This window comes from Erythranthe guttata, chromosome 2 (genome assembly GCF_056151865.1).
Source record: "Erythranthe guttata isolate IM_541 chromosome 2, IM_541, whole genome shotgun sequence".
NCBI lineage: Eukaryota > Viridiplantae > Streptophyta > Magnoliopsida > Lamiales > Phrymaceae > Erythranthe > Erythranthe guttata.
In genome coordinates, this window is record NC_142534.1 from 2,259,336 (window position 1) to 2,282,739 (window position 23,404).

A 23,404-nucleotide genomic window follows, 5' to 3' on the forward strand; every position below is an offset into this window, starting at 1 on the left:
CACGAGCAGTTTGCAACCGCTCGTGTGTTTTTACACGAGCAGATTATTATTAGTTTTTTTTTTTTTTTTTTTTGATTTATAAGATGCTCGTGCAAAAACATGCGAGCATTTCAACAGTGCTCGTGTGAAATCAGATGAGCACTGTTGAAATGCTCGTGTGTTTTTGCACGAGCACAAAAATTTAATTTTTTTTTTTTTTTTTATTTTTAATTGGGTAGGAATAGTACAAAAGGTAAATAGTTATGGTAAAAAGGTAAAAAATCATGGTAAAAAAGTGCCTGAATGTTTAATTTGGCCTGCGTATATCACCACCCAAAAAAAAATCTTCAAAAATAGTCCATTCTAGAATCCTCATCCGATACAGGCGCGCATTCAAACTATCAACTCATTCAAACTGGACTCCGTTTGTTAAAACAAACCCTAATTTTCAAGTCCGAAATTCGCGGGATCTTTGCCCACAAATTCCCCAAATCGCCGCCGTAATAGATCGGAAAAGACGATGAATTCCATCTCCCAAAATACCCTCCCCGAATCCCACAATTCCGATTCCGAAGATGAAAAGGAATTCAACTACGATACCGACAAAGACGAAAGCTACTGCGGCAGCTACGAGTCCGAGGAGGAGGACGACGCCGCCGCCGCCGCTGCCGCTGCCGCCGACGCGCCGTTTTCTTTCGCCAAATTCGTGAAGCAAATGTTCGTCGAACAGTGGTGGAGTATACCCAGCGCCTCACACCGCCAAAAATTGATTGTTATTATGGTCCACGCCGTAATGCTGGACTCCGGTTTCGCGGCCTTCGACAAGCGGTCGAAATCGACAGTCGGTTGCTTCCATCTCCGCGACGAGCTGACCAAATTCGATTTACCAAAAATATCCCCACACCTGCTCAGGCTGTTCTACACTCTGCCTCGTGACGAAGACGAAGAAGAAGATAATTGCAACGACTGCGATTTCAAGATAATTAGAAAAGCCGTCTTGGAAATTCATTTCGTAGATGATTACATGACTGTTTGCGCGAATTTGGAGGATACTGTATGGTGTCATAGGCGCACTTACCGATTGAAAGTCTACGAGTACGAAGTGATTCCGTTTCTGAATGTTATATGGGACAAATGCTGGCATTCTTGGTGGAACGACGAAACGTGCGGCGAGGAAGGTTTGATTGTGGATACGTCACCGAGGAAAGTGATTGATAAGTTTCTGAGGAATGTGAGGGGAATTATCGCGTTGCCTTTGTTGGCGGATTTGCGCCTCGCGGTTTGGTTTGATCGATTGCCGAAAGATATCAAGTTGAAAATACTGGATCTGTTGATGATGCCTTGTGCTGCTGACGTGGGTAAGCGAGCTGTGTTTTTCGAGAAGTGTGGCGACGAGGAGAAAGAAGAGGGTTACTGGAAAGGGCGTTTTTTGGAAACGCGCCCGCTTTCGTTGGGAATTTCTTTTGTGACGGAGGATCGCGGTGGTTGATGTATTTTAGGCAGGTTTTCGGTGTTTTCGTTTAATGTTTTCAATTCTTTGAATTTGCTCTCGATAAGCTTGTCCGGTTATAGGTTGTTCGTTTTTCGATTTTTCATTCTCATTTTATTTGTTCGCTTTTTGGTTTTTATATATAAAATCTGTTTTTCTACCGATCTATAAATTTAAATGGGTCTCCAAAATAAATTCGGAGATCCATTTTACTTACTCCATTGAGCTTGCCCTAATGGGTATTTATGTACACATGCACACACGGTAGATAAACGATCGTATATACGACAGTCATTTGGATAGTTCGAGAAAATATTGTAATATTTCCAATTTATTTAAATAAAATAAAATCTTATGCTATAAAAATCATCCAATTTTATAAATAGAATCAAGACAATATTCTTTCTAAAAAATTCAATTTTGTTTTAGTGATGTAAATGTGATAATATATTTCATTTCTTTTATCAAAGCTAAAAATTGTGATTATGTGTATATTTACGGGAACAATCATCTCATGAATTAACCAGATGTAGAATTAATAATGACAAAATTACTAAAATACTATTTTCACTAAATTACTACTTCTTTTGTTGTGTATAATTAATAATGACAAAAATTGGAAAAAAATAGTAATTAATTTATTATTTAAATTAAATAATAAGAGTCTAATTCCGATACGTACGCCAATCCCAACTGTACTCTACATATCAGAGATCACTCGATTCAACGAAACCCTAAAAAATCGAAATTCCCAACACAGAACAAATTTCTCTCTCTAATCCAACGGCGGAGGGCCGCTTCCACTCCGGTGATCTTGTTCTCTTCTCCACCGGCGGCTAATTAATATGATTTCGGACTCAATTCCAGAGTCAGCCTCACGGAATTACGATGATATCCTTTCCGATGCCCGTTCGAATTTGGTTCCCCTTAAAAGGAAAACCCTAGATTGCTCCGATTCGCGGATCGGGAAAATTTTGGAAGGCGTGAGATTCGGTTACGATGATTGCGCACCGGCGGCGGAATCTGCTGCCGATCCGTTTTCCGCACCTAATTTTCTGAGGAATTTGCTGATGCAGGAGTCCGGCGACTATGACGTCAGCAATCGCCACCACAAGCTGGCCGTCATCGCGACACACGCCGTCATGCTCGAGTGCGGCTTCGTGCCGTTCGACAAGGAATCAAACGCCGTGGTCAGCGGTTTTCGCTCTCCTCTCGTATGGCCCACGCGCCGTCTGTTCTACACTCTCCCGGAGAAAAACACCGCCCACGGCAAATCGATTCAGAACGCCGTCCTCGAATTCCGGATCTCCGGGGAATATTCCGTCACCGTTAACGGCAGACTGGATATGGAAACGGAGAAGACAGGCAATCATTCCGTACAATTCAAACAGGATCAATTGGCAACGTTTATGAACAACGTTTTAGTAACGGACAATAATAACACTAACGGAGAAGAAGTTAACGGCGGTGCTGTGTATAGATTTTGGAAGCGCGTGAAGGACAACCTCGTGCTGCCACTGCTGACGGAGTTACGCCAGGTGTCGTGCTACTGTCAGAAGTTACCAGTAGATCTGAAGGTGGAGATTCTAAAGTGGCTGTCAGCCGTTGATTTAGCTAAGGCCACGTGTTTCTGCTACGAACTGAGTTCTATAGCTTCGAAGGATGACTACTTGTGGAAGATAAAGTTTGTGCAGGAGTTTGGTGATGTGGATAAAGACACGTCGGTGAGTTGGAAAACGGCGTTTAGACGGAAGAATATTAATACTAAAAAAGTTTCATCCAAAAAAATTAAAAAAAAATAATGATAATAATTGATTTATTATTTATTAATTATTAATTATTAATTAATTAATTAGCCATGGTTTTGCAGTGTTTTAGTGAATATATTGTTGTCAGTAATTAATTACTGAATATGTTTTCTTTGACACCTCTATTATCGTTCTCTACATCTTCACATTTATTATCGTGAATTATTTTAGGGAACCTAATATTTTTTCCTCTTACAAGTTTAATAAATTACTATATATTTAAATTAGTTTTCGTTTTGAAGATAAAAATCGGTTGCAGAGTATAAGCATTATAATATTTAACTTGCAAAATAAAATGTACCTTTATATTTAAATGATGAATGGGAAGAAATATTTGGTTTATTCCCATAAATTTTTAGTAAGATTTTGATTAAGGACATTTGTGTTGGATTTTCTCTTTAATGAGCATCTTGAGTTAAAACCTAAATAGGCACATCAATATTATTAATATTACATTATTACTACATACTTATATGATGTCTCTCTAAATACAAAAAAAACATTGATATTACTACATACTTATATGATGTCTCTACATAAAAATTATATGTAATGCACATAGTTTTATAGATAAAACAAAAATAATAATAATGTGGTATAATAAAGAGGATTTTTTTTTTTAATGTGCATTCCCCGTTGTACAATATGATCTGCCACTTTACAAATTCAATGCTACATTAATTTGATATATTTTTGTTATTTTCTGCAAATTACCAAAAAATATTTTGGTATGCATATATAATCAATTTACCATTACCACGTGCACACAAGTAATTGTTTTTCCTTTTTAACTTCAATCATTCAATCAATCATTAATCAATAGTAATTCCCTTCCAAAACACTGGGGGTAAAAAGGGAATTTAATGTGTTCCTCATTCTCGCAACTATAAATCAAACTAGATCATCAACATACTGGAAGCCACGAAACTCGCGGAATAAATTAAACCCTACAAATCCAAATTCAAAATTCTCTCCCAAAACCCCCCTCCTCAATTCGCCGCCGTCTCGCGCTTGAATCCGACGGCGAAGACTGCCTCCAATCGCCGCTGGTGGTGTTGTATTTTCCTCCGTTGAACAACAACCGGAGCCAGATATGAATTCAAATTCCGTTATTGCCCTTCCCGTGGCCCAAAATTCCGACCATCTGAATAAGCTTTCCCGGAAAAGGAAAATCCGAGACGGTGATCACGCCGCCGAGTCGTCGGCGGCGAAAAAGGTCGTCGGAAACTCATTTTCCGTACCTAAATTCCTGAGGGAAGTGTTCACGGAAGAGTTAGGTCAGGCCAGTGGCGGCCGCCGCCGCCACTGGCTGCTGGTTCTCGCCGTCCACGCAGTTATGCTGGATTCCGGTTTTCTAGAGTTCGATAAGAAATCGAAAACCGTAATTCGTGGTTTCGGCTTCCACTCTCATGGCGATTCGCCTTCCGATCTGTCTCTGTTCTACACCCCGGTGCCACGTGGCGCATTCGCCGAAAACGTCATCGTCGTTTTGAAATTCCAGCCCTTGGGGAAATTCATGACCGTTTACGGGGCATTGGATAACGGATCATCGAAAAGAAACACGTATTCAGTGCAGCTAAACGAGGATCGATTGGTTCCGTTTCTGAAATTCGTATGGGCTGATTGCGAATTAGACGGAGGGCTTTCAAACACATCTCCGGAAAAGGAGGTGTCGAAATTTTGGATTGACGTGAAGGATAAACTCGTATCGCCTTTGTTGATTGATTCGTACAAAAAATCCGGTTTGGAATACCTACCTTGCTTTACGAGCCTACCGGCGGATCTCAAGTTGAATATATTGGAGTGTTTATCTGGTGTTGATTTAGCTCGAGTGAGCTGTGTGAGCTCCGAATTGAGGAGTTTAGCCTCGACCGACGAGCTGTGGAAATCGAAGTATGTGGAGGCGTTTGGCGATTTGGATGTTTTGATGTTTGAGAATTGGAAAAGCGCGTTTGTTCATATGCGGGACTTTGTTAGTTTTAAGCCGATTACACAGTCGTGTTTGCTGCAGCCTCCTTTCGAATGGGGATATTGTTATAATCATCAACCGCCGCCACTGATGCCGCAACTGTTTAAAGTGCAACTACCTCTATGGATGCAGAATTTTCACAATTATGGTCCATGGATATAGTTTTCTTTTTCTTTTGATTTATGTCTTCCAATTATTATAGGTTCTTTATCTTTTTATTTTGTTTTTCATATCTTCACTTGCATTAGGTTTCTTGATGAAGAATGCTTTTTTTATTTTTTTGATGTGCCTTTGTGGTAGAAGAAAAGCTTGTCTTAAACACATATCTTGAAGGCATCTTGCTAGTAATATCTCTATAAACATATTTCACTATCTACTTTGTTATTGTAGGTTAATTGGCATTATGATGAAACTTATTATTAATTATCTATGTAGCACAGAAACTTCAACTTTCTACGTCCGATATTTGTATTTGTCGGACACCATTGGCCATTTTACAATTTTTGAAAAGTTAGAAACATATTTAAATAGCGAATTTCCAAATATTTTTGTTTTTCCCGTCCGATATTTGTATTTGTCGGACACCTGATGGGCCATTTTGCAATTTTTGAAAAGTTAGAAACATATTTGAATAGTGAATTTCCAAATATTTTTGCTTTTCCCCAGCCGTTTCTGTGTCCGTGACATAGTTGATTATTTGATTATTGATTACTGATTATTTGATCAAGATTATTTGAGGTGTAAACTTTTAGATGGTAAATTATCTTTCTAAAGCTAGCTATTTGAATAAACGATAATAGAAAATAAATTTAATGCAAACATATCTTGACTCTATATATTTTTATTTTTATTTTGATAATTTATATGTTAAATATCTTTGGTGATCAAGAGATAAGTAGAAATAAAAAAACAAACGTTTTTCCAAAGAGGTGGGGCCAAATAGTTGGTTACATGTTATTCTGGGGCAAAAGAGTAATTTACATATTTTTCATCCTATACAAATTCTTGAGACCAAAACAAACCCTAGATTCCTAAGATCAAAACAAACCCTAAAAATGCGGATTCTCCCCCAATTTAAGCAGATTGTTTCCTCTCACTACTTCCACTCTGATCTTATTCATTTCTCCATTCTACCAATCATAAACCAATATGAATTCGGATTCCGGACATGAAATGGAAGTCGACGGCGATACCGACGGAAGTTATCATGAATCCGCGAAGAAGGCCGCCGTCGAAACGGCATCGTTTTCGCTACCCGAATTCGTGAAGCAGTTGTTCGTCGAGCAGTGGGGAAACGACGCCGCATACTATCACAAGCTGATCGTGATTGTAGTCCACGCGATCATGCTGGACTTCGGTTTCGCGTCTTTCGACACGAGATCAAATTCGATAGTCGGAGCATTTCATCTGCGCCGCGAGTTGAATTCCGATCTGTTCAAGATCTCTCTTTTCTACACTCTGCCGCAAAATGATTGCGGCAAATGCATTAGGTATATTGTGTTGAAATTTCAAATTTTAGGCGATCTCATGAATATTTACGGGACGCTATCGGAGAATGTATCGGGTGAGAGACGAAGGATTATCACTCATTCGGTGCAAGCGGACGAGTACGAATTGATTCCTTTTCTTAATGTGATATGGTCGAATTGTTGGGTAAACAATGGAGGGCTTCTTATCGAAACACCATCGAGACGAGCGATGCTTGAATTTATGAGGAATGTGAGGGATAATCTTGCGTTGCCGTTGTTGATCGATTTACGCGAAGCGAGTTCTTTAATACCCCCGCCTTGCTTTATGAAATTACCGAACGATATTAAGTTGAAAATCTTGGAGTTGTTGCCTAGTGTTGGTTTGGCTAAAGTGAGCTGCGCGAGCTCGGAATTGCGGGATTTAGGGTTGATGGATTACTTGTGGAAATTGAAGTTTTTCGAGGAGTTTGGCGACGAGGAGAACGAAGACGGGCAAAAGGGTTGTTGGAGAAGGGCGTTTTTGGAAAGGTGGAAAAGTAAGCCTCCGTCGGGAGTTTCTATCACCAAACCGAAAATGCGTGATGATAAAGTAAGGCATCGACGGGTGCCGCGAATGATTGCGGTAAATTTGTTTAAGGCGTCGTTTGTATCGAGGAATTTGAAATGAATGGATTTGAAACAACTGAAAATGATACCAATGGATTTGGAGTTCCTTGTCAAATGAATCCCGTAATGCATGTTTTCAGTGTTGTAGTTCAATGTTCTTGAACTGTGTATTTGCTTCCAATAAAGCCTTGAGTTATTATTAGGTTGTTCATGTTTTATAAAAGTTTATTTTTTTATTTGTTATTATTATTTGGGCTCATTACGGCCACCCCTGAGTTATGGTCAAATTACGAAGACCCTGAATTATAGTCAAATTACGAAAACCCCCATCCTGGTTGGGTAATTACAGTTACCTCCCTCAACTATGTATTATCCAACGAAAAGACCTCTCCAGACGTAAATTTAGGGATGTTAAATCGGTAAAACCGAACCGAACTTTCGGTACGCCAACATTTCATACTGTTTACCGAACTGAATATACATTTGTGTTCGGTAAATAACCGAATTACATAAATTTCATGTAAAAATATTTAAAAGGATGATTTTTATCTTGATGATGGTGATGATTTTGATGTTATTCTTAATATCGAACGCTGCGGTTACCGGATTCGGTTTCGGTTCCGGTTCCGGTTTGCCGCTGTCCGGCAATTGGCATTGGGGACTCTTCACTATGTCCCTGTTCTACACTCTGCCACAAACTAGTGGAGAATCTATCGACAACGTCGTCGTTTTGAAATTCCAGAGTTTATGGAAGTTAACGATGAGTGTGTACGGGAGATTGGCGAATAACCGACGACGCAGCACACGCACCCATTTGGTGCAGCTGAACGAGCGTAAATTGTCTTCGTCTCTGAAATCTGTATTGTTCGATTGCGATGGCGGAGTCGTGGGAAGAGACGTAATTGAATTTTCGATTGACGTGAAGGATAATCTTGCAATGCGTTTGTTGACGGATATACGCGAAGAGTCGGGTTTGGAGCCGCCTACTTGCTTTACGATACTACCAAAGGATCTCAAGTTGAAGATTCTGGAGTCGTTTTCGATCACCGAGTTGGCTAATGTGAGCCGTGTGAACTCCGAAATGAGGGGTTCAGCCTCGCGTGACGAGCTATGGTGAAGTTTGTCGATGAGTTTGGCAATGATTGCAAGAAAGAGAGTACTCGAGGGAGTTGGAAAGAGGCGTTTGCTGCCGCCCGAGAGAGTTCGAAGGACGCTGAGCTGGTGCATCGATATCTAGGGGGCCCACCACGGCAAGTTATCGGGGAAGATCATCTACGGAATAGGGACCGCTTCCGACGGGGGCCACCAATGATTGATGAAGATCTTTTACAATATAGGAAACGCGCTAGGGGTCGGGATCGGCTGATTCGACCACCTAACTATCGGTTTTATCTTCGTGATAGGTTTATGTAGGCATGGTTTCACTGTTTTAGTTAATTCCTTTTAGTTTTTTCTTTCATTCTATGATTTTCTTGGCTTTTCTATTGTAAAATTTGGTCATACTTTGCAATAAAGATTAGGGTTATTTTCCTTTATTAATGAAACCTCTCATTCCAACGAGGGTGCAAAGTGCCAAATAATTGGAGGGTGCAATATGCCATTTTTTTCAATTTAAGGGTGCAAAATGGAAATAGCATGTAGTTCAAGGGTGCAAAGTGCTAATTACCCTAATTATTTATGTTAAGTAAAATATTAGAAATAAAAAATAAAAAATTTAGGTACCTCTACTTACATCCCAGTCCTCAAAATTTTCTCAAATCTCATAAGCCCCCCACAGAAGTTGCAAAATCACCCTCCGCCGTGTCAATGCACTGAAGCAACAGCAACCACGGAGAAGCAAAACCTCTTGCCGCCACTGTCATGGCGGCGACCACCGTTACTCTCCGCCTTCATCCTCTCCCCAATCATCCTCGACCACTATCTCGTTCCTCGTTCATCAATTCCCACGTCGGCATCCTACGGCGGCGCCTCCGCACAACCACCCCTCTTCTGCATCTCGAGGTTGAACTCTGTTCCGCAGAAAAAAAAAAACAGTATCAATTTTAAGGTTCCTCTTTTAGGTCAATTTTGATTTCTAATTGATCTGCGATTTGTGCAGAGAGGCCGTAATTCGATTCATGAAGCTCGCGCTTGGGGCGCGAATTCTCGAAGTGGTGTGGTAATGGGCGATTACGGCGATGATATTGATGAAGACGATGATGAAGATGAAGAGGAAGAAGAGGAAGATCGGAGCTTGGATCTTTTAATTAGGTTTGTGGAGAATGTGTTCAGAAAGGTGTCCAGAAAAGCACGCAAGGCTGTTAAATCCGTTTTGCCTGTGCCTATCTCCACTAAATTGGTATTGATGATTTCTGATTTTCAGTTCAATTTGGATAAATGATTGCTGTGATTGAACGAATCTCCATTGTTGGAATTTTAAATAGCTGCAAGTTTTTTAAATGAATTTTGGAAAATGATTGCTATGGTTTTGAATTTTTTTTTTTTGGTAATGAATGAACCCGCAGCCAACCATATAAGTGCATGGGTAAGCCTACACTCTCGTATAATATTTTGCAAATCATACGAGAGACGAGTTTGCAGCTACTGGTGTAAATGTTGTCACAATCTTTTGCTCTTTGATCGGAATTGCGTGCATCTTTGTACAAAGGCGTTTTATGTAATTATCCCGAAAGTAACTTCATTGTTTGCAAAGACGAAAGACTATATTACACCATTTCTACATCTAGGGCTGGTTGCATTTTGGTCTTATTGGCTGTGCACACGGATTTCACACTCACTGTAGTTGAAGATGTTAGTTAATTTAGGTAAAGTAATTGTATTTTGTTACCGAAACAAGTACATTTGATCTGTTCTTACATTTCAACTCTATTTGATAGAACATTATATTATTTGATTCATTTTATTTTCGCGATGCATTTGATGGTAACTCGTTCTAATATTTTATTCTTTAGCAATCTGCCGTGTAGCTGCAAGGCAAGGCAAAGTGTGCCCTTGCCTTATTATGTTCATGAGCCTCTCGATAATAAATTTACTTTTTGTGTAACTGCGCGTTCTGTTACAAATGAAATAAGATTCTCCTGTATTTGAAATTTTCTTGTGTCGTGGCAAGTTGGATAATTTATTGTATTTTTGGATTAAGTGTTCTTTCCTTTTGCATGTAGGTGGGGTTTGCAGTGAATGGGACCATAATTTTGACATTTTTGTGGGTTCTCAGAGCTTTTCTTGAGGTAATGCCTTCTCTTCTCGGGTCTCATCAACGAATGTTAATCTTCTTTGTACATTAGTTCATTGAATTGTTGCTGGTTAACCTTAAGTCGGAAGCATAGATGAATCATTAATCATCTTTTACCTTGATCTTTGCTGGGCTGATTCTAGGTTTGATTATGTGTCTGTGACAAGGCATTTCAGAGTGTCGTAGAACCTTGTTGTCCATAAACTGGTAGAATTTTTACAACGATCAGCGTGTTTATAAAGAGTTGCTCGGCATATATTTACCCTATTTGCAACTTGAACCCTTTAAGTTTTAAAATACCATAATTTGTTCTGAACCAATTATTTTTTACCTGCTGGAGCTTCAATTAATAACGAGTGGTTAAAATACGTCTGTAGCTCAAATTACTATGAAGGGTAATAGTGAAGTAAGACTGGTTTGTGGCCTTGTCTTGCCTCTCTCTCTCTCTCACTACGCAGGCTTTCCGACTACCTTTCCCTAGTTACATATATAAGTAACAAGCACCTTGGATGTATATACTCTCTTTTGCCTCGAGCATATTGTCGTTTTTATTGGTTTAATTTTTCTTAATTGGATTAGAAAAGTTTTTTATTTCGAGTCTGAATTGTTCCAATTCCACGATTCTTGATTCTCCTGCACGGTGTCATTTTCAGGTAATTTGCACCCTCGGGAGTGTGGTGTTTGCGAGTATATTGCTTATCCGTGGTGTATGGACCGGGATTTCCTATTTCCAGGATAGCCGTAGTTACAGGCCAAACGACGAAGATCCCCAATCATGGCCCGGCACCAGACCAGCTATTTAAAATTACCATTTTATCCCTCTTCAACAATAAAAGAGTCGAAAAAAGGTCTCAAATAGGCTCAAGAAGCGACTCCCAACACACACACACACACACTATATCAACCATACAAGTCCATTATTCAGGTACATACAAATTTGTGGAGAAACACAAGCAAATTCTGCTGTACTCTGATTTTTTTTTTTTTTTTTTTTATAAATATTTTGTAAAAGGATCTTTCTTGTAATATGTAAAACTAGCATTTGGTGCAACAAGAATGTTCTAATTGCATGTGGTGGTGACTAATAATTGAGCTAGTTGTGAATGTGTGGACCCTACTTCTCATAATTCATACATAAACAAACAGGAGAAAATATTAGTTGTAAGAAGAAGACTGTTCGTGTAGACATTTCATGTGCTCTTAAGTTATCTCTGAAGCAGTTGTTGTGTCCTTTTTTTCAGGCATTCTTTTATTTGTATTTTCACAATCTTTTGCCAGTTGCCACACAAATTATAATATTACTTAATGAAAATTAAAAAAAATAGAAAAATAGAAAAAGAAATGAGAACAAAGTTTGGATTGTAATTGAATTTTCCTATTAGTTGAGGTGTTAATGTTAATGCATTATCCCCAGATATAGGGATGTAAATGAGCTGAACAGACTCGACAAAATCTCGAACTCGAATTTTTTTAGATCAAGTTGTCTGACGAGTCGAGTCCAAGCCGTCTCGTGATTTTTTAAAATATAATTAATAAAAAATAATATAAGTTCATCAAATTTATTAATTTTTATAATAATAAAATTCTAATAATATTAATAAAAATTAAATACTCGTAGAGCTCGAGTTCGGCTCGTTAACACACCCACCCAAATGTCATTTTCTAGTAAGTAGAAGATGCCAATTGATGCTTGAATTCGAAGGTAGAATCCACCGAAATATAATCTCAATCAGGCGGCAATTATTATTTTCTTTTTCAAATTTAAAGAAAAACGAAAATCTCGCAACCATGGTTAGAAAAATTAAATAGGCCGGTCCCATCCAACTATCAGGATCATATCTCAGCCGTCCGTTTCATTTCAAAAATCTTAACCCTGGTTAACTCCCGCTACTTCCCCTATAAATACCCACCCCTTAAGCTCCCCAACCATTCTCCGTCGACAAAAGGCGTCTTGATAAACGCCGCTGAGAAAATCCTCCCCACCTCCGTCTCTCTCTCTCTCTTATTCGCCGCCGATTTCTGCCTTCTCCGCCGCCGATTTGTGCATTCTTCGCCGCCCTGAGAATTTCGATTCCGATTGAAAATGAGAGAGTGCATCTCCGTTCACATTGGCCAGGCAGGTATCCAGGTTGGGAATTCGTGCTGGGAGCTTTATTGCCTTGAGCACGGCATTCAGGTAAACTCCGTCACAATTGTAGTTGTATTCAATTTCATTCAGCCTATCTACCGGATATGTATATGTTTGCATTTTCCATGTGTATCGATCGATATAAGCGTATAAGTTTTGATGTTTGAGAATTTCGAAGGCAATTGATTAGATCTGTTAATTTGATTGTGGAAATGCATTTCTGGATCGGTGCTTTGAACATATGCATGTTGAATTAGAAGATCATTTCATTGGTGTTTTGATTATGTCGTTGATCGATGAATGTTTGAAGTGATGATGTAAGTATCGATTTAATGCATCTATTTCTTCTGTGATAAGTTGTATCTATTTTGATCGAGGATATTTGTGTTGAATTTATTGATTTTAACTCAGTCGAAGAAAATAGTGTGGAAACATGGATCTGTGTGATCCGATTAATAGGATAGTATATCACTGCTTTATTTTTTTTATGTATGCCTTGTGGTTCATTTAGATTCATGGCTGAAATGTCCTGATCTAATAGTTTTTGTTATTGGAACAAAAATTTCAGGCATAATGAAAAATTGTAGGTTGTGAACCATCTGTTAGTTCGGGTTCGATTGGCTTGTGTTATAACTTTGAAGTGTTGCTTCGACATTCTCAAATCTAGCACTAATATCCTTTTTGACTATACATCACTATATCATGTTTTCTCCGGAATTGAACTTCATAATGGAATTTTGTAATTATTCTAACTGCTGTTAGTCATCTTGGATTTTTTAAGAAGTGTCGTGTTTCAGAAAGTTGATTTTGCTGTTTATTTCGTTGTTTCAATGTTAGCCAAAAAGGAATGATGAACTGACATTTTCTTTTTTTCTTTTTTTTGTTTTTCACTCAAGCCCGATGGCCAAATGCCAAGTGATAAAACAGTTGGAGGAGGTGATGATGCATTCAACACCTTTTTCAGTGAAACCGGTGCTGGAAAACACGTCCCACGTGCAATCTTCGTTGATCTCGAACCAACCGTAATTGATGAAGTCAGGACTGGAACTTACCGACAACTCTTCCACCCCGAGCAGCTCATCAGTGGCAAAGAAGACGCTGCCAACAATTTCGCACGTGGCCACTACACAAGTAAGTCGTAATTTTAATTTTCTATTTTTTTTATTTTGTGTTATACAGACAATTCACTTTTTTAAAATTGTGCACTTGCAGTTGGGAAAGAGATAGTTGACCTATGTCTAGACCGAATCAGAAAGCTCGCAGACAATTGCACAGGGCTCCAAGGGTTCCTTGTCTTCAACGCAGTAGGTGGAGGCACAGGTTCCGGCTTAGGTTCCCTCCTTCTCGAGCGTTTGTCCGTTGACTATGGCAAAAAGTCAAAGCTCGGCTTCACAGTCTACCCTTCCCCACAGGTCTCCACATCTGTAGTGGAGCCTTACAACAGTGTTCTCTCCACCCACTCCCTCCTTGAACACACAGATGTCGCCATACTCCTCGACAACGAAGCCATATACGACATCTGCAGACGCTCCCTCGACATCGAACGGCCCACTTACACAAACCTCAACCGCCTCGTCTCTCAGGTAAAAATAAAAATTAAATACACCCCCCCCCCCCTCGTTTCATATTCTTGTCCATCAATTTAATAACACTCTTTTCGAAATTAAAGGTGATCTCTTCGTTGACCGCGTCTCTAAGATTCGACGGTGCACTTAATGTGGATGTGACCGAATTCCAAACCAACTTAGTACCTTACCCAAGAATTCACTTCATGCTTTCTTCATATGCACCGGTAATCTCAGCAGAGAAAGCATACCATGAACAGCTTTCCGTAGCTGAAATTACCAACAGTGCGTTCGAGCCCTCTTCAATGATGGCTAAGTGTGACCCACGTCATGGCAAATACATGGCTTGCTGTTTGATGTACCGTGGAGATGTTGTTCCTAAAGATGTGAATGCAGCTGTGGCAACCATCAAGACTAAACGGACTATCCAGTTTGTGGACTGGTGCCCCACGGGTTTTAAGTGCGGTATCAATTACCAGCCGCCGACTGTGGTCCCGGGCGGTGATCTTGCTAAGGTGCAGAGGGCTGTTTGCATGATTTCGAATTCAACTAGTGTGGCTGAGGTGTTTTCGAGGATTGACCATAAGTTTGATCTCATGTACGCCAAACGGGCCTTTGTGCACTGGTATGTGGGTGAGGGAATGGAGGAAGGGGAATTTTCGGAGGCGAGAGAGGATCTTGCTGCGCTGGAGAAGGATTATGAGGAGGTTGGTGCTGAGGGAACTGAGGATGATGGTGATGATGGTGAGGAGGATTATTGAGGTTTGTTCGACTTTTTCTCGATTCTTGTTTCTCCTGGTTTGTTTAAGTATTAGTTGCACTATGACTATGAATTTTACTTCCAGTATCCGAATTGTTGAACCATTACATGTATTTGAATAAATTTCTCTTCATTCTGGATCTGAAAATTACTCGAAAGCCTGATGATTGAAATGGATTCTGCTTTCACGATTTTCCGAGGAAAATAAACGCACTCATAGAATTGACAACAATTTTTAGTTTCTAGTGTACCAAGCCACAACTCTAGAATTCCCCATCCCTGTCAAAATCCCCAAATTTAATGAATTGGGATCCCCGAACCCACCCCATAAAATCCCCCAGGTACCCGCAGGCACTACGAATCACGATTCACACTTCACAGATGATGCATTCCTAAGGAAAGATGCGTACATTTTTGCTCCTAGGCATCGCATTTTATCAACATGGAAGCTTTCAAAGTTGCCTCTGATTCGCAAAACAGTAACATGAATATAAAAACGCGAGGCATAATTTGAAGTAAATAAACACATGTCACTGATGCGGAGATTTACATATAATATAGAACGAAAAGAAAAAGCGGAAAGGAAAAAAGAAAAACAGAATCTTTTGATTACACTGGAATTGCTGCTATAGTGCTATACATGAAGTTGCCTAGTCCTTCAATTTAAAAGAGGAGCTGTTTTATATATCCTCTCTCCTTCAAGTAGTGCATACGGGTCGACATACTGAGGCATAGAAACTGGAGTATCAGTCCCATCGTGTATAAACTCTGCTCCAAAGTACTGCAGAAACGGGGTTAGATTATGGTCAATCGAGTTGAATGTATAAAGCTTCAGTAATGCATAAGTTGCATTTTATCCATCAAATGACGAAAAAATTAATGAATACAAGATAAGTTTTGAGAAACGAGAACAATCAAACAGCACTGTAGTAATTCCAACTTCAGACAAGAAATTGAACAAAAGTAAAATTATCGCATGGTATATATGTAATTGCAGATGGTCTGATAAGAACCGAATTGAACATACGGCAGCTAAACCGAATGCTTCAGAAAAGGTATGAAATATCTTAAAAGCAAAAGGGCCACTCATATCAACAAACCGAGAATCCAGTAATTGAACTTACCAGATACACAGCAGTGAAAGATGCAACAGTTGCAAGAATCAACGGCCAAAATGCAAGAAAAAAGGTTCCTCCCAAAGTAAGCAAAAGTCGGGCCCGTGGTATCAAACCCTGAATTAGAGGAAATAGTAAAATTAAATTAAACATTAGATTCATAATTTAGACAAGCACTACACTTAAATAATATATCTCAAAAGTTAAGCACTTAATACCAAAATAAAAGGCAAACTTCGTCCCTAAGTCACGTAAGTCGAATAAGAATTATTATATAGTGGAAGCATCTCTTTTTTTTTTATAGATATAAATAAATAAGAACATGCAATACTTATTCGCTATTATTCAGTTATTAAAATTTAACTGGTCCATTAGCTGAATAGAAACTGAAATAGAATCGACCGACCTCAAGACCTTCGCTGTTAAGCGCCATAGACTTTTCCCTTTGATTAGATAGGTCAGCTTCAGCACCAGTCGTGACACCGTTTCTTCTAGAGTAACTCCAACCGCCATCTTCTTCCCTGAACTTTATCTCCTCTTCTTCATTACTGCTTCGATTCTTCTCCTCAAGCAAAGAAGTCGGTGTCATCCCTCTTCTCCTTAGTTCTTTCATAAATAACGACTCCGGAGGTTCTTCGCCTGCATCATCATTTACCTCAATCACCAAAGAAATTCGAAAACAAACAATTAAACACATCTGCACACACACACGCGCGCGCTTGCGCGTACGCGCTTTAGACACGATCAACCTTGACATCCAGATGTGTATATATTATAATAATGAAACAGACAACCGTAAAAACCTCGGTTTACTTCTCTTCGATTCCATTTGCAGCGAAGTGAAGCTTAATTAAACTCATCAAATGAGGTAAACCCTCAGATTTTAGGATATGCCTTATCCTATTATTTACTCTGATGTTTCCTTTGTCACTAAATTGCCATTACAGTAACTCAATTTAGCTCAAACCTACAGCAATTTACACAGTTCCTGATCAAGGTTCTGAATTTTTAATTTTTAATTTTTTTTTTCATTTCTAACATAACAAGTGATTCGAATCGATTGTTAGACAGTAAAAATAGCTGAATTTTTTTACCTTTGCCTTTTCTATCACCGTCTTCAACCTTGCAGGAAACCCTAAACCTCCTGTACCGAGATATAATTCCTGAATTTTGAAGCCCGATACTACTTTTCTGCGACGCCATGGAATTGAATTCCGAGCAGAAACACCGCAATTTCTTCTGCGAATTCGATGGGCTCGGTTTCAATAGCTGAACGCACGCCATTGAAAATTTCTGGAAATTCGATAAATCGAATATGAAATTGTAGATTTTGTTCAAGGTTGATGATGAGTAAATTATCAGGTGGAGGGGAGTTTCGTTACGTTAGAGAGAGAGAGAGAGGCGTGAATGTGTGACCAAGAGTGAAGTGAAAGTGAGGGTAGCTCGATTTTAGGGGGGGTAGAAACCCCCCTTGGCGTATTTTAGAAACGGTTGGCTGTCGTGGGCTAATATGCGCGAGATTTTCTGGCGGCTTTCTGTGGCTACAATAGGAAAGTAGGAGCTTGATTGTTTAGAGCCGTACGATAATGGGTTGGTTGACGTGGCAGCATCTGTGATCGTTGATCTCTAGATTACTGCAACTAGGGAGAATTTAATAGTCCGACATTTCTTTTAATTAACAATTAAACATTCATTTAATCATTTCCAAGATAATAATAATTAGTTGATCAACTAGTCGGGTATAATAATATCAATATTGTGACCGTGATTTCTTTTATTAAAAAAGAAAAAGAAAAAAAAAGGTAAATAATACTTAACCCTTATGTGTTTTGAAGTTTATACACATGACACCCTTGTACTTTTAATATAGCATATATGATCCCCTTGTATTTTAATATAAGCACATAACGCCCTCGTACTTTCAAAAAAATTATCTTCCTAATGAGAAATTGAGAATAATTATTTACCATGTGGAAGGAATAACACATGGAGGTATGTGCTTATATTAAGAATTCAATGGATCATGTGCATAAAATTCGAACTACACGGGCGGTTATGTGTTTATATTGAAAATATAAGGGGCTTTAATGCAATTTAAAGAAAACCATAGCATAATAATGTAATTTAAATATAGTGTATATATATATTGGCATCATTTTCTAGGAAGATCTACTTAATATTTAAAATACTGACTAAATCTTATATTCTTTTGTCTATGTTCTTTCCAAATGGTCCCTCTTTTAAATATATTTTGCACAATAGAAATTGAATGCACATTTTCTATTTTCACTGCAAAGTGCAAACTTCCAAAACAATTTTGCAGGTAAGCTGTTTGTGCTTCTTGAAAACTTTCCCACACGTGAATCAAGTAAATAGGAATTTCAACGCTTGATAAAAATCAGAAAAAAAAATGAAATTAAAAAATAAATAAATAATGTAATAATTATTAATTAGTTATAATAGAGTTCCTTGATTAGCTTAAATATGGAGTAGGTCATATGTCAACACCTAGATTTGTCATTCTTTATTTTTAAGGTTATAAAATTCTAAAAGTCTAAATTATAGGTACAAGATTAGTTTAGCTTAATCCTTATCAAATATCGATTATTATACTAATTAAACGATACAGCCGATAAAGCTCATCGGTCGGTAGGGTCTGTGGTATTGATATATATGTTTACGGAAAAAAGGAAAACGAAATATAAGATCGTTTTTTCTCGACAAAATACCGAACACTTTAAAAAAAATTAATTTATATTCGACGTGTTCTTCAAACTCAATGAAATGTACGATTTAATGTGTTGAAATTGATCAAAGAATCTCAAAACAATTAAAATGTTACGTAAATTAAACCTTATGAAATCAAACTATAAACATTGCCCGATAAATTGAGAAAGTGCCGGTAAATCAAAAAGAAAATTCAACATCGGTCTTCTATTCGCCTTTCAAAATCAGTACAAGGGCTCGTTTTTTGGCTTACGAGATAGTTTTCACCTGAACCGACTGAAACACGGTTTGTGCAGTGAAAGTCGGAATAATATCCGACACGATCAAAACGGTGTCCCCATTCTTGATCAGACCTTTGTTCTTTATAAGATGAATGGATTTTTCAATATTGGATTCCATGTCGTCGGAGAGTTCGACGAGAAGCGGAGTAACGCCCCACTGCAAGTTGAGCGCCATCCTTGTGCTGGTGTCGTTTGTGAACGCGAATATCGGAGGGTTCGGCCGGTTTCTGGATATCAAAGACGCCATTTGTCCATGTCGAGTGTACACGAATATCGCGTCGAGTCCTAGGTTGTTTGCTGTCAAAATCATACGACATAACAAATTGTTCAAGACGCGTATGTAATAAATATCTAAGAAATAAAACTACAAATTAAGGTGCGATTTCGACTTGAATTTTCTTTTTTTTTTTTTTTTTTTGTATATTTTCTTGATGAATTAGAGAAAAAAATCGAACAAGACGAAAAACGTACCCATTCCAGCAGCACAATTGCAGATCTGCTCGGCAATTTTATCCGGCAAAGAAACTCCGATATTTGTATGCTGGAAAAGACCATTTTGCCCTTTCTCCTCACGACTCCAAAGTTCCATTCGACTACTAGCCAATCGCAGCACAGATAGTGCCTTCTGCCCGTACGGCCCAATTGCCGATTCTCCAGATAGCATCAGCGCATCCGCATATTGTCTAACCGCTTCAGAAATATCTGCCACCTATGAAATAATACAGTTAAACCTCTATAAATTTATACAGTCGGGACTAGCAAAATTCTATTAATTTAGCGAAATATTAAATTATCGAACTAATAATTTAGTAGGTTTTTACCGAGTCGGGACCAGAAGAAACTATTATTTAAGCGAATTTATTAATTTATCGAGTGTTAATTTATTGAGGTTCTAGTTCTACTCTATATATATATATATATATATATATATATATATATATATATATATATATATATGTGTGTGTGTGTGTTTTTTTTCTTTTTATCCTCGTCAATTTTTTTTTACCAAACTATCTCGAAAAAAAATTATAAGAGAAAAAGGAAAAAATTACCTCGGCTCTTGTGGGAGTAGGATATTCGACCATAGATTCTAGAAGCTGAGAAGCAACAACGACCGGCTTGTTCAACTGTCTGCACACGTAAGTAATCTCCTCTTGCACCGTTGGAATTTGTTCTAACGGGATTTCGACTCCAAGATCTCCTCGTGCTATCATTATTCCATCGGAAGCTTCCACGATTTCTTCCAATTTACGAAGAGCCTCTAAACTCTCTATCTTTGCCAACACTTTTATCGATCTACGAAATAAATAAATAAAAAATCAACAAAATTTGGTCTAAAATAAGCAAACTAATTAAAGATGTGTATTAGCGACGAGTAATTTTAATTTTACTTGATGGATTTAGTGGAGAGGTAATTCTTGAGATACGTGACAGCATCGGCATCGTTGACAAACGACATGGCGATAAAGTCAACTCCTTCGGAAATCGCGAATTCAATGTCGGACCAGTCCTGTATATACGGCACTTGATTTAGAATATCTGTTAATCATATGGTTATTAAATTCGATTTATTTGATGATTGTTTCTAACCTTAGATGATAAAGTTGGAAGTTCGTGATTTTTGCTAACGAGTTTTCCATCTCTCCAAAAGCTCAGTTTTGCCCGCGGCAAGAGCAAGCCAGAGTCCGTGCACTTGCAACGTAAATCATTTCCGATTTTTTCTACCACTTCGAAAGTTGCCATTCCACCGTCGAATACAATTTCATCTCCCACATTAATACCTTAAAATAGCCCCCAAAAAACATTTCTCAGAAACTCCGAAAAAAATAAAAATAACAAATAAAAAATCACTAATTTAATTTCGTCAAACCTTCGGCGAAACCTTCGTAATTCGCTTGAATTGTAAACGGGCGCGTGCCCTCAAACTTTTCATCGGTAAAGAACCAAATCGAGCCATCCTAACAAAATTCAATCAACATTTTCACCACCATAAAACAAAAATTACAATAATTAGTTTCTTCATTCAAACACTAAAAAAAATATTAAAAAAATCCGACGAAAAAAAAAACTCGATTTTACCTCTGCTTTGACAGAGGAAGGTGCGCCGTGGTCAACAACATGAATTTGACTCCCCTCGGTATCAATCATCAAAGAAACACAATATCCCTTTTCTTGATTCAACTTCTTGATCTTCCTAATTACATCTTGATGCCATTCCCTAGTGTTGTGACACATATTAAGCCTAGCCACATTCATACCGCCCGAAGCCAACTTCTCTAAATCCTCCGAAGACGAGCAAGCGGGTCCCACGGTGCACACGAGCTTCGTCTTCCTCATCCCCAAGAAACCCTTCTCCCTCAATTCGACTTCCGAAACCACATCGAAACCCAAAACCCCTTCGAAACTCTTCGAATCTCGAGAAAGTTCCGAACTTTCCACTCCTAGTTGCATCACTGCTTGAACCCCAATTCTTGAATTAGAAGCTCTTACAAACTTCCTAGTATTCAGACAAACTCCATAACTCGAAATAGGGACACCGAAAACACCCTGTTTGAAATTAAAAACCGCATCTTTTTTCATCAACCCACCAAATTTTAGTGCTAAATCTCCCACACCAGCCATGATTTTTCTTTTCTTGAAAACAAAAAAAAATGAATTCAGACTATCAAGAAAATAAAATAATTAAAGGGGTGGTGTGTTTTATTTATTTAGGATGGGCCGTCGATATTTTTGTATGTAGTCTGTCAAGATTTTCGGACTCTACAAGAAATTGATTAAATAAATAAATAAAATGAAAAAAAAGATTAGGTTTTGACGCTGGCTGTGTGTGTATATATGGAAAGGTGTATTTATTGTTGTGTTGGTGCATCGGAGAAAACTATGTTGAGGAACCCTAATTGTGGTTTTTAATGAGGAAAGAAGAATTTGGGGTTAAATTAATTTGAAAGTAGGGACAGCTGAAAAGGGCGGTATAGTACTACAGAATTCACTCTGGCTGAAGAATTTAACGGTCAACTACCGTTCCGACGGCTACCGTCAGCTGCGGCGTCGTTTTCATTGTATTTTATATGGGAATATTACAGTTTTCACCCCTCAAGTTTATACTAATTCTACATTTGGTCCCCCCATGTTCATAAAAGACACATATGGTCCCTCATGTTTCAATAATTTAACATTTTTGGTATTTTTCGTCAATTTACTGTTACTCCGTCAATTAAGACAGTGATGGGTACACAATTGATTCTGTTAGTACTAACAAAAAATTGACGGAAATGACTAAAGTGTTGAATTTATTAAAAATGGGGGACCAAATGTGTTTTTTGTAAATATAGAGGACCAAATATGTAATTAATGAAAATATGAGGGACCAAAACTGTATTTTGCCCTATTTATATTTATATATACTCTGTAAATAGTGAAACATTTTCTTGTTTCCCTCCAATTGCTTCTGGAATTAGTCAAAAATAAAAAAAAAATAAAAAAATAGTTCCAAGAAAATATTGAGAAAATTGACATTTTAGCTTTTAATTAAATTGAATGGAATGAGTATTAACTTTTAAGTTTTTGGATTATATTTTATTATATATATTAATTATTCAATGTTTTTTTTCAATTTTTTAATCTTGAACTATCGGATTCGACATGCTGATGCAATGAAAATTGTTATCAAACATAAATTTGATAAATGATTGGGTCAAATGAGGGATTCTATTCGTTGGGACGAAGGACGAAATTTTATTTTTTTATATTTGTTAATTTTCACTATTTTTTGTTTAATTAATTACTTACATCAAACGGTATCTTTTTTATATACTTTTCTACCGCATTATTTTACATATCACTCTGGGCTGGACTTGTAATAGTTACTAAGTACTAAGTAGTAAGTAGTATAATTCTGGACCGGGCGACCACGTGGGCCGGACCGGTAAAAGAATGTGAGATGTATAAAATTAAGTGGGCCCGGTCCATTATTATTTAGTCCAATATAACAATTTATCAAAAGAGATATATCAGTGATCAATTCAGATTATTTACTTTTCTATTTGATTTTTCTATTTAAATATTTCCTTTTATGTTGATTCTTGTTAAATTTACACTATATTATTTGATGTGCAATCCGGTAAATATTTCTTATTAATTAACACATTTGTTACAAGGATTATGGTTTGACTATTTCTTTTTAATTTTAATATGATTTTAACATATTTTTTATTGCTTCACACACACAAACTAACTTTAAATTCGAATATTATGAAAGTAAACTTATGAATATTAG

At 37.8% G+C, this 23,404-nt stretch overlaps 8 protein-coding genes across 8 annotated transcripts; 6 read left to right on the forward strand and 2 right to left on the reverse strand.

Moving 5' to 3' along the window:
- Positions 1-2,077: 2,077 nt before the first annotated feature.
- On the forward strand, positions 2,078-3,404 carry LOC105957339 (F-box protein At1g70360). The gene has a single exon (XM_088823920.1). The coding sequence runs from the start codon at positions 2,314-2,316 to the stop codon at positions 3,268-3,270; it is 957 nt and encodes a 318-aa protein (XP_088680046.1). The 5' UTR covers positions 2,078-2,313; the 3' UTR covers positions 3,271-3,404.
- A 495-nt stretch (positions 3,405-3,899) lies between these two features.
- LOC105957337 (F-box protein SKIP22) lies at positions 3,900-5,542 on the forward strand. Its single transcript, XM_012981264.2, has one exon. It carries the CDS (start codon positions 4,370-4,372, stop codon positions 5,405-5,407), a length of 1,038 nt encoding a protein of 345 aa, XP_012836718.2. The 5' UTR covers positions 3,900-4,369; the 3' UTR covers positions 5,408-5,542.
- Positions 5,543-6,316: 774 nt separating this feature from the next.
- Positions 6,317-7,475, forward strand: LOC105957336 (F-box protein SKIP22). The gene has a single exon (XM_012981263.2). The coding sequence runs from the start codon at positions 6,395-6,397 to the stop codon at positions 7,379-7,381; it is 987 nt and encodes a 328-aa protein (XP_012836717.2). The 5' UTR covers positions 6,317-6,394; the 3' UTR covers positions 7,382-7,475.
- Positions 7,476-7,876: 401 nt separating this feature from the next.
- LOC148772105 (F-box protein SKIP22-like) lies at positions 7,877-8,437 on the forward strand. The gene has a single exon (XM_088814855.1). It carries the CDS (start codon positions 7,877-7,879, stop codon positions 8,435-8,437), a length of 561 nt encoding a protein of 186 aa, XP_088670981.1.
- Positions 8,438-9,041: 604 nt separating this feature from the next.
- On the forward strand, positions 9,042-11,656 carry LOC105957465 (uncharacterized). Its single transcript, XM_012981385.2, has 4 exons — positions 9,042-9,321; positions 9,419-9,658; positions 10,482-10,547; positions 11,206-11,656. The coding sequence occupies exons 1-4, from the start codon at positions 9,181-9,183 to the stop codon at positions 11,353-11,355; spliced, it is 597 nt and encodes a 198-aa protein (XP_012836839.2). The 5' UTR covers positions 9,042-9,180; the 3' UTR covers positions 11,356-11,656.
- An 824-nt stretch (positions 11,657-12,480) lies between these two features.
- On the forward strand, positions 12,481-15,237 carry LOC105957464 (tubulin alpha-2 chain). The gene is made up of 4 exons (XM_088823967.1): positions 12,481-12,728; positions 13,577-13,811; positions 13,893-14,263; positions 14,350-15,237. The coding sequence occupies exons 1-4, from the start codon at positions 12,636-12,638 to the stop codon at positions 15,004-15,006; spliced, it is 1,356 nt and encodes a 451-aa protein (XP_088680093.1). The 5' UTR covers positions 12,481-12,635; the 3' UTR covers positions 15,007-15,237.
- Positions 15,238-15,490: 253 nt separating this feature from the next.
- On the reverse strand, positions 15,491-17,760 carry LOC105957463 (tubulin alpha-6 chain). The gene is made up of 4 exons (XM_012981383.2): positions 17,215-17,760; positions 16,527-16,759; positions 16,130-16,237; positions 15,491-15,786 (listed from the first exon to the last, which is right to left on the reverse strand). The coding sequence occupies exons 1-4, from the start codon at positions 17,402-17,404 to the stop codon at positions 15,664-15,666; spliced, it is 654 nt and encodes a 217-aa protein (XP_012836837.2). The 5' UTR covers positions 17,405-17,760; the 3' UTR covers positions 15,491-15,663.
- A 1,133-nt stretch (positions 17,761-18,893) lies between these two features.
- Positions 18,894-22,163, reverse strand: LOC105957461 (pyruvate kinase isozyme A, chloroplastic-like). The gene is made up of 7 exons (XM_088823964.1): positions 21,208-22,163; positions 20,999-21,086; positions 20,719-20,909; positions 20,520-20,638; positions 20,181-20,424; positions 19,600-19,837; positions 18,894-19,425 (listed from the first exon to the last, which is right to left on the reverse strand). The coding sequence occupies exons 1-7, from the start codon at positions 21,748-21,750 to the stop codon at positions 19,097-19,099; spliced, it is 1,752 nt and encodes a 583-aa protein (XP_088680090.1). The 5' UTR covers positions 21,751-22,163; the 3' UTR covers positions 18,894-19,096.
- Between the last annotated feature and the right edge of the window lie 1,241 nt (positions 22,164-23,404).